General features: G+C 43.4%; 1 protein-coding gene across 6 annotated transcripts in view; it reads right to left on the bottom strand.

Annotated features, from left to right (window-relative positions):
* STXBP5 (syntaxin binding protein 5) overlaps positions 1 to 10,750 on the bottom strand; it is a 103,549-nt gene extending 92,799 nt beyond the window's left edge. For all 6 annotated transcript variants that reach the window (XM_027632601.1, XM_027632587.1, XM_027632574.1 and 3 more), the window contains exons 1-2: positions 10,470 to 10,750; positions 8,632 to 8,729 (exon numbers count right to left, since the gene is read on the bottom strand). In XM_027632601.1, coding sequence (XP_027488402.1) covers positions 8,632 to 8,729; positions 10,470 to 10,622 — 251 coding nt within the window. In that variant the 5' untranslated portion in view covers positions 10,623 to 10,750. The remainder of the gene's footprint in view (positions 1 to 8,631; positions 8,730 to 10,469) is intronic.
* Positions 10,751 to 13,693: the final 2,943 nt, after the last annotated feature.

Below are 13,693 nucleotides of genomic sequence, written 5' to 3' on the forward strand. Positions count from 1 at the left end.
ACAATCTGTCAAAGAATTAGATCTCTGGAAAAGCAGTGTCTTGTCTACTTAAAAAGATGTACTTTTCAGGATTAAAAATCTGCATTTTTCAAAAAAATTATAAAGACCAGTTTGATAGTACGCTCCAAGATGAGCCACATTGAGAACAGCAAGAGGAAAAGAGAAGACACGAGAGATTAAAGATAAAGACTTACCACAGTATTAACTCTCTCAAGTTATGAGAACTATGAAGAACTCTATTTTTCAAAATGTGAAACCATTACCAGTTTGCTGAGATCATGGACAAAGTGAACTGTTCCCAAAATTGATGTCCAGCAGTTACATTTAACTTCATATTGAAGGTAACAATGTACAAGTTTTATTTCGTTTTTCACTGAGCTTCTACACAGATAAGCCTAGCAAAAAAAAAAAAAAAAAAAAAAAAAAAAAGAAAAGATGTGCTATGGGACTCTGATAAATAATGCATGGTTTTATTGCAATATCATCTAAGGAGTCTTTCTGCTGTGCCTTTTGCAACCGGACGTGCCTATCTCGTATTGGCCTTTTTAGCCACCAACACGCTTGCAACAAACGTGGGTAGAGCCCTTCCCAAATCTTCATTTGTGAAGCCTAGCCATGATGATGATTAATGTTCCATTAAACTAAGAAACAAAAAACAGTTCTAGAAGAGCAATAGGAAACAAAACCACAATTGAGAGCACTTCGCGTCACCTTAAAGTTACTTTGTAAGAACGCTTATCTTTGCCTTGAGAAACCTTTGTACAACAAAGAGACCTGGACACCCAGAAGTCTAACGAAGTTACAAAATTTCTGTCAAACAAAGTTTTCTTAGGAAGGGTTTGCAACTTTGATTTGTGCTTTCAATCTTTCTTTATCACATCTCAAATCTTAAGTTGCTCCTACTTTTCCAGACATAACTTCACTAAAACTGCTCGTCATCTCCTGCAGCAATAGCGCTACCTCAGTTCTAAAAGCCCTTCCACAGTGACCAAGAAAGAATAAATCCTTTAAAACGCTGAATTAAAATCCTGGTGAGTTTAGCAGTGTACCACAAGTCTGAAAGCATAAGCTGGGTCCCAGTCAGCCAATTTCCTATTACAGTTTACCCTAACATCATCAGATCACGCTATCCATACCACCTCAGTGTTTCACAAATAGCTACAATGTACAAGGAAACAGACTATGCCAGTGCTACAGTAACCTGCAGCCTTGCAAACTTTGCCTCCCTTCCAAAGATTTCCTTCCCTGGGCTCACCATGACCCAGCAAGTTTGAAGCTGCAAAGCTTTAGCCATTAAGCCTCTACTATGTCAGTAAAATACCTAGAGGGAAGTTTTCATTGTAAAGTTCATTTTTGTAAATTACAGTACGAGTTTCAATACAGTTATACTTTAAGTATTTTTGAACAAAAGGAATTACTGCTAAAAGCTGCTTTAGTAGAACTATAGGCAATAATTCTTCAAATCAAAGACCTGCTAATATAGACTTCCCCACAGCCACAGTTGCTCTGAGGTGCATCTGTTCCACCATGACCCTATCCCTGGGTCACAATGCCTTCAGAGATACACCTGCTCCAGCATGGCCTTACCCGAAGTCCCTTCAGAAATAAACCTGCTCTAACATGGTTTTACTCACGGTTGCAGTCCCTCCAGAGGAATACCTGCTCTGTTTTGGCCTTATCTATGGACACACACTTTGAGATGTTCCAGCATGACCTCATGGTACAGCCACTGATGCTTCAATTTCTATCTGCTGCAGCACAGACTTATCCTTGTGCATCAATCCCTTCAGAGGTATTCCTGCTGCTGCACTCACACAGACACAGCCACAGACACTTCAAGATGTACCTGCTCTGGCATGGGGTTATTCACAGACATTTCAAGATTTAGCTGCTCCCACATGGTCTCATCCACAGGTCACAGTCCCTTTGAGTTCACACTGGAGTTGCAGCCAGTCCAGTCTAGCAGCACAGACACGTCAGAGAGGCCCTGGCCATCCGCCAGCCCAGGCACATCACCGCTGCTGTTATCAGAATGTGCCCAGGCACAGCACAGTAAGGTGATAAGCAGCACAGCATGCAGAGAAAGCAAAAACCAGCCACTAACAAGCACCAGACTAATATACTGTCAGGCAAGCAAGGTTCATTACAAGCATCTGCCAATTAATAGCTAATCAGCAATTACAGCTATAAATTCAATCTGGCAAATTCCAGTCAAACCTGTCATTATCTCAAACCCTTTGAGCTGCACATTGGGTGCCCTAAAGGACTGCTGTGATTTAACCCCAGCCAGCAACTGGGCCCCACACAGCCCCTCGCTCACTCCCTCGGTGTGATGGGGGAGAAAAATCAGAAAAGAGAGACAATGCATGGTTTAAGATAAAGACAGTTCAATAAGTACAGCAAAGGCCATGCACAAAAGCAAGGCAAACCAAGAAATTCATTCACTGCTTCCCATGGGCAGGCAGGAGCCACCTCCAGGAAAGCAGGGATTCATCATCCATAGCAATAACTTGGGAAGGCAAATGCCATCATTCCAAACAACCTAACTTTCTTCCTTTTTCTCCCAGCTTTATATGCTGAGCATGATACCATATGGTATAGAGTATCCCTTGGGTCAGCTGTCCTGGGCTGTGTCCTGTCCCAGCTCCCTCTGCATCTCCAGCCTGCTCACTGTGGGAGTGGAGTGAGAGACAGAAAAGGCCTTGACTGTCTAAGCCCTGCTCAGCAATAAGGAAAACATTGCCATACTATCAAGACTGTTTTGAGCACAAATAGAAAACACAGCTCCATACCAGCTACTGTGAAGAAAACTAATTCTACTCCAGCCAAAACCAGCACACCAAGTCTCCCAATAAGTAAAACCACAGATTTAAAAAGTACACCATCCTATTTGCTACGGAGAATTCAGTCCAAGTTTTCTCTGTGTAGGACTAAGTTGTTATAATTCCATACATTTTTAAGAGATACATGTCTCATCATGCTATTTTGTCCATATTTCACTTCAGAATACCCAAAGGTAGCTATTTTCTTCATTTAGAGAATGGGGATTTTTCATTGAAAGAAAGATATACGAGAACTAATGATAGCCACATGAATTATGTGCTGGAAGATATAACAAGAAAAGCAGTAATGGTAAAAGAAATGGAAATGTGACAAGATTGACGTATACTTTAAGCTAAGTACTTTTCCTGTTTAACTACTCTACATGAATTGGGTGGCAAGGTAGCCAATAAATATTTTCTTATTAATAAATAATCAGAGTCTGTCGAGCATAAGACTACTGCAATATTTTTATTAGCCTTACCAAAGTACTCTTCCCAAAACAGGAATACTTGTTCAAAGTCCAGAACACTACTTACAAAGGTTGAGACGATTTTCTTCAGTGTACAAATGACAAAAGACCCCGACAATCCACAAAAGAGTAGTTCAGTTCAACTTGGGCATATTCATAGAAAGGAAAGAATTACAGAATAATTTAGGTCAGAAAAGATCACCCACATTCATCTGGTCCAGTGCCCCAAGTGAAGCTGTGTCAACTTCAGTTTGAAAAACTGAAATCTTTGCTCTGCATACTGTAAACAACTCCAGCCACTGTCCTACTGCCAGTGTAGAGCTACTACAGAGAAATAGCAGGTGTAGAACTACTTCAACAAAAAAATACCTACAAAACAAAAAACCCAATATACAATATCTGAAGTTCATGCTTCCATGAGAATGAAAAAAATCACAGTCAGACTGTCTTACATAGTCTGAATAATCCAAAGGAAAAGTATGTTTAATGGATATAACCACATCACAAGTTTGAAATAGTATTTTGTTAGAGCTCCAGAGAATTCAGAAACTGACTGTGTGGAACCTCACACCCAGGCTATTTTGATAAAAAAAAGTAAGTTGTGAGTTCTCACAACTTTTTTTCCAAGAGAAAAAAAAAGCTAAATTAAATAACCTATTCTGCTGGGAATAAAGAATCTGAGGCACAATTTGGTCTGTGTGAAAGGTACAACACTTATTCTACAGGTTTCTCAAGAATTTCTAGTGGTAATGGTCTTCCTTTTAAGAATTCCTTCTATCAAGAGATAGGCTGAGCTTCAAGTTGTAAATGTGTATTTTTAAGTCATGAAGCATCAATAAAGATATTGTATTCATGTTGGCAGACAATCACAATACATCTCATTTGATATATTGTTCTAGTTTTTCTACTGAGAAATTAAAGTGCAAAAAAATAAAGAAACTTGTTTAATATGGAGCAGTTAAATTGCAGAGGGCAGGAGAATTACTTCAATTTCCTCTGCTTTAGCTTCACAGTTTATTCTACCTTATAAAAGAGAACAAAAAAGCTCAGCTGACTATTAAATTAGTAATTGTACAGGGCCCTGGACTTAAAGTTCTGAGGAAACATCATCCTAAAGACAAAAAAAGTCCTGAAGAAGTCCATTTCATCTTTCTTAAGCCTTTTTAGAGTTTAAATGCCACCCCACTCAGATCATATTAGACTTCTAGAGGGATTGTTAAGTAGAAGAGAGAGCAATGGACAGCATGGAAGTAGGGCTATTACCTATGACACTGAACATTGTCTGGATGTCATGGGGTGAAGTCTAGCCAATTACATCAAGTTAAACCATGAGCAGATATACTAAGCTAACTCATTAAAAGGCTTTATATCTGCTGAGAAAACAAAGCAAAGCCAATTATGCACATGGAAAAGAAGCAAAGCATAGATGAACTTTTAACTACTTGATATCTCACAAGTTGCAACAGCAGATCAAAAGCCAAAAGCCATCCTGGTAACAGCAGCTAAATCCCTTCAAGTATGGAGAAAGCCAAAGATATTGACCTGCAATGACAAATGAGGCCACCAGCAGCTTACACTGACCATAGCAGGTTGAAATCAATAGAAAGCACAACTGCTTCCTGTGGGAATCACATCCACAAAAATCCAGCACTGCGAAGAAGGGGGGAGCCCAAGGCAGAAGTGCCACAATAGAGGCAGGCTCAAGCCAAGACTCAAACACCTCAAGCATCTGGAACAAGTGTCCTCCAATCAGCATCACATACCACATAGTCAGAGGAACAACTGGATCAGCATGTCCAGGTGAGTGCAACTGTTTGTGACAAATCATTTGAGATTTTATGTCACTCAGCACTGTGCATCTGCCCTTCTGCCTACCTCATCACTCAGTTTCCCCTGCAACAGTGAAAACAGAATCAAACAACTATTTTCAACAGATCCTTATGTCAGGGAGATGGTCACATCAGCTGGCTGTCCAAGGTTTGTATTCTACTAAGCTACTCACTCTGCAACTTTTCCTCATACACAGTAAAGGAACCAAGCTGTTCTTCAGAGCTGAAAACAGAACACAGCTTTTGTTGGTAATTGCTCAAAGTATTCCTTTCTACGGAGGGAAAAAATACTTCTCCAGTTAAGGTTAATACCTGAGTAACACCAGTCTGCCTCAAACACTTACTTTTTAGTTTTTTAGCTAAAGAGCTAGAAATATTCCTAAGTAACTCTGGAAGTAGAATCAAGATTTTTAAAAGGAATACAAGGGATATACTGCTCAAGTTAAGGTAATGAATAATCCCAAACTACCTTTGATGACTCTTTAGGTTTAAGTTTTACACTAAAAGCAGTCTTCTAGTGTTTTTATGGATTTCTCTCCCTCTTAAAACTGCAAGATCTTGAACCAACTGCTGCTTATAGGCATGGAATGGCAGTCACACCTTTGGCACACTAAGTTACCAACTACACAACACTCCCATCCAATTTTAACTCATTGAGCCTAGAGGCAAAGTATATTAACAGAGTAGTAATTCTACTTCAGTTCAACTAGGGAAACATGACATCTATAGTTTAAGTATTTCCATTTTTACAATTATTTTGTGGATTCAGTGAACTCAATACAGCATTGATGTTATTTAGTATATTTATCTATTAAAGACAAAGTCAGTGAACTGATAGTATATTTGCATTCACAGATTTTGTGTTTTCAGAAAAAACTTTAGTTCTATTTTTACACATCACTGTAACAGCACTAGAGACAACATTTAGTATTTGTGTATTAGAAGTCTCTCTGTTCTTTCACTAGTGGTTACAGTCCTCATAAAGAAGAATGAGATAAGTGTTGCTAAGAAAATTCCACCTGTTCCGATCAATACTGGTTCTGAATTTAAAATACCCAGACTGAAGTCTGATCAAATACAGATAACCTCTGTAAAGACATTATTTAGCTGATAAATACCTGAAGTCAAATCAGGACTTTAACATTAATTTCCTCATATGAAATTTCAAACAGGTTCTCATTCCTTGATTCAAGAATATTTTATCTTTAATACCCTTTCTAGAAAAAGACTTGTTTCCCAATTCCTCAGATCACTTACTTACAATAGAAAAGCAGAGAAAGCTTGAAAAGATTCACCTATACTTGAAGACACGAGGAAAACACTAATACCCAGCTGCCATTTGCTGGTAGGCAATGAAAGAAGCATTATCGTTCCTTTACTTCTATACTCTCACAGCACGAAAACAGAAGAAAATTAAGATCCCACTTTTGGATTTATTTCTCAATGAATATCACTTTACTGACACTCAGTCTTTCTAGTCCATACCTCATTTCAATTAAAAACACTCTTGCAGCTTTAAAGAGTAAGTGGCTCCCACTTTAATGAACCCTTGCACATAATTTATTATTCATAAAAACCTTAGCAGGCAAATCATTCTGAGGGTCAACAAGCACTTTTTGGCTCTGTTTTTATCTCTTAGCAATAGAACGAAACAAGCACTTATTGCAAGCTTTACTCTTTCCCAATGAGTGCTTTTCAAACTGGTGTCATTACGCAGAACGTGAGGGGCTGGTTTTACATTGGGAATATGTATTGGGAATCTAAGTCTATTCCTTCTGCCTGCACTCCTCCATTGACAAGCGGAAGTAATCACAGGAGATGCAACTTTTGCAATGTTGTCTGTTTACAGCTTAGGTTGAGGGCTTTTAAGCAGTTCTTCCAAGAATCAAGAACTGTATCAAAGTACTGAGAAGCATATTCCTCATCAAGTTAGAGGAGCACTAACCTCTCAGCCTCTGCATGCAACCTCTTCCCTATCTTTAGAAAATATCTTTTCTGTCGTTTTCTCACAGTAACTGTTTCTTCCCCAACAATTTTCCAATTGCTCTCTCAATTATTTAGAAAGTAATTCACACTCCAAGAATTCATAGGTGTATGTAGTCACATAAAAGCATCCATAAACAGGTTTTGTTGAGTCATCACTATCCAAACTGCAACATTATGTTGCCCAAAATAATAGGCAAGCTCTAAACAGGTGCATTTTCATCTCTCTTTTTCTTCCAATCCAAATCCTTACTTTTATGTCTCTTGCTTTCTCATTTATTGCTTTCTCACTTATTATTATTATTATTATTAACATCACCTACACAAACTGTATTCTTTATTTACACCAACTTTATGACCTTTTCAAAACAACAGTTTATGGAGTTAAGGTTAGTTTCAAATACAGCATTAAGAACACTGCATTGTCATCACTGTTCATCATGCTTTGAATTAAGAAACCTTGGGAGTTCATAATACAAATCTAGTTTTTCAGTTCTAGTTTTTCAACTTTTAAGTCAATCCTCTTAAAGCAATTAACCTTACGGACAGTAGTGATGTTCCAGAAAGAAACAAAAAAGGTGTACTTGTAGACTAATATAAGTAGCAAAAGAAAATATTATATTTACCTACAGTTTAAAGAGGATTAAGTCAATTTTTCTAGCAAGATGGCCTATGCCTTCCCCATAGTGTTTAGAGTTCAGCCAATTTTAGGACAACAAAGAATTCAATTAATTATCTTATGCTGAAAAGCAAAGGTTTGGGCATTAGCAGTGTGGATTAAAGAATCTACAGGACATCATCTTTTAAAAATAAAAGTTAAAACACATATGTTGTTACATGGCTTGGATAGTACCATATGGCTCTGGTACCATATGGCTATGAACATATGGATAGTTCACTTTTTAGTGAACAAAAAGAAGCAGGGTTACCGGTGCCCTTATTTCAAAAATTCATTCTGCTTATCTCAGTCACTAGGAAACTATTAGCGAGATACAATTCCTGTACCCTTTACTGTTACCACTTGAAACCATCATCTGGCTACTCAGAATTAGTAGCAGGTAACTACAGCATTACAAAGCTTATCTCAGGAACAAGCCCAGCAAAAGTAAGCCCACCACCCAAAAAAAATCACCCAAAAAACCCCTCAAAAACCCACCCTTAGCAAGCAGTACAGAATGTTTCAATCCCAAAGGACAGAGCAGAACAAAACAGAGCTCAGCCTACGTCTTTAGATTTCCAGTCAGCTGCTGTAAACTGTCAGCACACTAGTAATCCTCTACAAAATGTATATATTAACTTGAGATAATGGGGACTGATCAGCCATGCCTCACATCATGAACACAACTTGAACTGACACAAAAAGCAACCATAATAGCCAAGCCACCCACAAACAGAAAACAGAGCTTGCTTTTTTTCTCCCCTCCTGCATACCTGGTTCCCACCAGACTTCTGAAGGGTTCCAGCTGCTGAATCAAAATATCACTTGCGTAAAGTGCACTAATTCCACTTCAGAATACAAAAGGATACAGCCTTAGTGCTCCACTCTGAGTCCCGATAGCCAGTATTTTCTGAACTGGATCAAATGCCAAGGCTGAAGGTTGATAGGGGAAACCATGGCGTACGGTCTAACAAGTCAGAGGATCGCAGTAATGATGTGTCAAGTAGGATATCAAAAATAAACAGAATCAATACTGTATGTTAGAAAACAGGATTCAGTGTTAATCACAATTTAAAAAGGAACTACAAAGCATTTAAATGACAGATTGAGAAAATCAGCTGTCTTACATGAACCAATTATAAACGATGTTTTCCAGTCATAATTACTCATTCATCCTTGAGCACCAAGTGATAGTCAGACTTTCTGAAACTTAATTTGAATCCTACATTTCTTCTGTACAAAGATTGTATCAACTCAGCATTTTATTTTTTCGTCTACTTCATTTCCTGAGTAATCTTATTTTTAGCTCTAACAAAGACACTAAACTATTAAAATGTGAGATCTGCCTAGCAAGTTTGGCAACAAAGCTAGACTTGCCATCAGAGCTATTACAAATTACTAAAGACTTGCTTTTCTGAGAATCACTTCAATTTCAATCCAATGGGCTCCAGGTGACAGTGCAACCTCTCTCAGCAGGGAAAAAAGAAAACAACCTGAGCCTGACAGAACCTCTACTTTCCCCAAAGAGAACAGCCAGCCCCAGAATTAACAAAACCAAAAAATACCCCACCTCAACAACGGGTATGAAGCTATTGGCACTTCTAGCTTTTTGGTTAGCCAAGACTAATTTGGTAATTGACCAAGTAATAACTCCATTATGCTTCTCAGGCTGCACTTAATCAGAATTGAGAACATAATAAAAGTGTCACCTACTCTCATTTTTGCTATAAACACACACAGTATAAGCCATACAAATGCTAGCTTTTCCATTTCAAAACCTTTAGTTTAAAGCAGGGGTATTCCAGGATCTCATAAACACAAAGCAAACTTCCGATATACTCCTTCTACTTAACTGAAGTTGCAGGCATACCCCACAACTCTGTATTTCACAAGCAAATAAGATCTAACTGACAACAGCTCTGCTCTCTTCCCTATCCTTTGTGACCACCTTGCAAAAGCAGCAGAAATGTCTGCAATACTAGAAAAAGCAAGTAGGAGAATCCATGAACAAGCTCATCCATGTCAAGCTAGGCCATGGGTGCATTGCAAAGATAAAAATGGGCATTGATATTCAAATCAGCTTTTATTCCTCTTGGTACAGCTCGTGGTTAATTCGCTGCATCATTTTCTGAAATGTGCAGTCACAAATTGCAGTTAGTGTATCACATACAAGCAAATAAATAAACAGGAACTTCGTCTCTAGAGATTTGCAATAGCAGCATCAGCAACTCGGCAACACACTGCAGTGAAACCACCACAAACGACGACAGCCTTTTTCAGGCGTAAAGAAATAGGAAAAATGCATTTCCAAATAACGCAGAGCAACAGATCCCCTGTCCTTCGGGCCCATTAGCAGAGGCTTCTACTCAAATGCCGCGATAATCACATCTGCGCTACAGCTAGGTATCACTCCTTTCCCCATCCATCCAACTCTTTCTACGAAGCCTTCATGAACACGGTCAGTATTACTAGAAGACGACAAACCCTGAGACTCTCCAAGAAAGATGACTAGAGAAATCCAGCAAGACCTGTACAGCTACACCCGCCGCTTTCTTCCCTTCTTCACCCCCCGAAATACTGAAATCCAACAAGTAAACAGGAGCAGCGGGCAGGGTAGGCACGGAGGAGCAAAGCCCGCAGCGCCCATCGCGGCGGCGCGCCCCCTTCCCCGGCCGCCAGCTGGCTTGGGGCTGCAGCATTCATTCACCTTGCAGAGCTGGAAGTGCTCGGACTGGAGCGTCTCCTGGATTTCCGTCTCCCGGTTCCCCGCCTGCTGTTGCTGCGCGGCGGACGACGCCGAGGCGACGGCGGAGACCGCCGTCAGGCCGTCCAGCACCTTCCTAATGTTAAATTTCCTCATGGTCTTCGGCGGCGGCGCTCCCGCTCCCCCGGCCTCGCCGCCGCCGCCGCCGCGCTGTCACCGCCGCGCCGCCCGCCCCGCAGGCGGCAGACGAGCCCCCGCCGGGGAGGGCGGTGCAGGGGCGGCCCGCGATCGGGGGCGCCGCGCTCCTTCTCGTGCGCGGGGAGGGCGGCGAGGCGTCAGTCCGGCAGCGCAGGGGCGCTTCTCATCGGGGCCCGCGGGCTCGGAGACGCAGACTGGAGCCAAGCAAACAGGAGCCGGTCAGCCCACTAAGCGCCGCCACCGCCGGTCCCGACTCGCCGCCCGCGGCCGCTCCACGCCCCGCGCCCTGCCCGCCGGGGATCGCACCGGGCCCGGCCGGCCCCGCCCCAGCCGCCCCTCCCGCCGCCGGAGCTGTGCGGGCTGCCTCGCCTCGCCCCTCCGCGGAGCCCCCGCGCCCCCCGCCTCACATCGTGGCAGCCGCGGCCGCCGCTGTCACCTGTCCCTACGTGTGTGTGTGTGTGTGTGTGCGTGTGTGTGTGTGCGTGTGTGTGTGTGCGTGTGTGTGTGTGCGTGTGTGTGCCGCTCCCTGCCCGCCGCCGCAGCCTCTCCCCCCGCGGCAGCAGTCGCCCGCCCCGCGGCTAGGCTCAGGCACCCTCCGCCTCCTCAGAGCTGCGTGTGCCGCCAGCCAGTCACCAGCGGGGCTTCTCCTGGCTGCTGCCAGCGGTTGCCGCTGCCCGCCCCCACAACCATCCCCCTCCTCCTCCTCCTCCTCCTCCAGCTGCGGAGGGCGCCTCCCCCGCCTCGCGGTCGCTCCCCCTTGCCTGACAGCGCGGAGCGCAGCGCCCCGGGGAGGAGCGGCGGCGGCGGCGGCGGTACCGCGGCACCGTGCCCAGCAGCGGCGGGGCGGCCGCTCATGCGCGCTGAGAGCGCCGGCACCCGGATGTGGCGGTGCGCGCTCCCCCCGCCCCGCCGTGCAGGGGCCGGGGCGGCGTGCGGGGCGCGAGTGGGGCGCGGCGGGGCGGCGGGAGCCGAGGGTTGGCCTCCGGCGGGGCGGAGGCGGCATCAGGTAACAGGTGGTGGCGGCCGGAGGTCGCGGCTGCCGTGGGCAGCGCCACCCCTGCCGCTGGCGCGACGCCGGAGGTGCACGCCGGCTGCCGCGGAGCCGCCCTCCACGCGTATTTCCCGCGAGAGATTCCCCGGCGGCGGGGCCGGAGGGGCTGTGCCTCATCCCGGGCGGCGGGGCGGGTGTCGGCCGGGGCCAGGGCAGCGCCGGGCGTTCCCCCGTGGTGGTGCCGCCCTGGGCGGCGGCCGGGCAGCGGGGCCGCCAGGGCCGGAGGAGCGCAGAGCGGCGGCGGGGCTGAGGACGAGGAGACGGGAGGTAGCGGAGGGGTGTGTGTGAGCCCCCCGTACCCCGAACCCCGACCGCCGTGCTGGGGGTGTGGCCCCGACCTGGGAGCGCCTGCTGAGAGTGGCCTAAAGCGGCCAACACCGCCCGGGAAGAGGCACAGCCAGTCCCTGGCGTCGCCAGGCGAGCGCTGGGATTACGAAGGCGCTTCCATTCCTTCTTACGGCTGAAAGACCAATGTAAACCGTGGCACAGAGTCAAACGTTTCTTTCTGATAACCGCTGTTGTACGGTATTCTGTACTCTGCTTTTATTTTTCTTTTAGTACTAGTTTGCATTTTTGGATTATCTAGTCAGTGGTCAGGTAGTAAGTATTACTCGTCTCAATCGTTGTTACGTTGGTGGAGATAATTATTATTTGTGACTCATTATTGAACTCGCTTTTCAACTAAAATCACCTGGAAGATCAATCATCACTTTTGGAGAGAAAACTTGTAGAGGTGTGATTCAAGACACTGGCTCTCATCTGCAAGCTACAGCATGAATGCCTTAGCACTAAAAGTCTCTGCACACTGTAAAATGGTCCTTTCAAATGGTGTTTCCAGCCTGATAGCCAGGCATGCTTTGTTAGCACAGTAAAGGTCATAGTGCACAGAGGGATAAGCATAATTGGAATGCAGCGAAACAGCTATGATGCAGCTATCATTATAATTAGAAGTAAAAAATCCACTAACTCTTCTTAGACCTTTAAGCCCATGTTAATTTACAGCCATATTGCCAGCAGGTATACCATGTGTAAGCATTTGAAAGAAACCAAGACAGTTCACATATTCCTGCAAAGTGAACGTACAGAGCTGTTCTTTTGTGCTACCAGGACTGTTGGACATCTCCTGAAATCATCTTAGTAAAATGTGAAAGAATGCTTCCAGAGATGGCAGAAGCCCTAGAAATAAAATAATCAGACTTAATTAAGGTTCAATAAATATCTGATATAAAAATCAACTTAATTTTAAAAGATACATGTGTGCAATTTCAGTGTGTCTTTAGTTATCTGTGACATATTTTAGTTAATGTATATAAGTTACAGTGTAATGTCTATTTTCCCATCTGCTCACTTGGGCTTATTGTAAAACAATAAACCAGGAAAAAAGCTTGGAGAACTTGGCCATGTTTGACTGAATGGTAAATACAAACTGTTACAGGTAAAGACATATACATGTATAATTTTAAGAATGTAGGTTATAGTCCATTTGAGTCCTCTTGTCAGTATGTGTTAGACCAAGCCCTGCAAACACTCCTAGTTACAACTTTGATAGCACAACTAACCTCATTGTTTATAGTAATATTAATCATCCTCAAACACTGGCTGATGAATTAAAGGACTTGAAAAGCCCACTTTTTTAAATTAGAATTTCTTTCATTTTCTTACCTTCTATGTGCTTGGCCCATGAATGCATTCTTTAACTGGACTGTACATTTTTAGAGGAGAGATTGGATTGGATTTTCTGTTTACCTTAGCACATACCAGGAGAACCCCCATTCATTATTGCAACATTGTATCTATACTTGCAAACATTTAGGCAAATGATACAATATGCACAAGTTTGAGAGGACTGCAGTTCTCTTTCTTCAGGCTTACTGGTTGATGCCATTCAACAAACCAATGCTCCCTGGGACGTCAGAGCTCTTCCTGTAAAAAATTTTAAGAGTAATTTCCTCTAGAAAATTTGTGAAAAAAACCCCTG

The sequence above is a fragment of the Corapipo altera genome, unplaced genomic scaffold (assembly GCF_003945725.1).
Source record: "Corapipo altera isolate COAL_440 unplaced genomic scaffold, ASM394572v1 2b, whole genome shotgun sequence".
NCBI lineage: Eukaryota > Metazoa > Chordata > Aves > Passeriformes > Pipridae > Corapipo > Corapipo altera.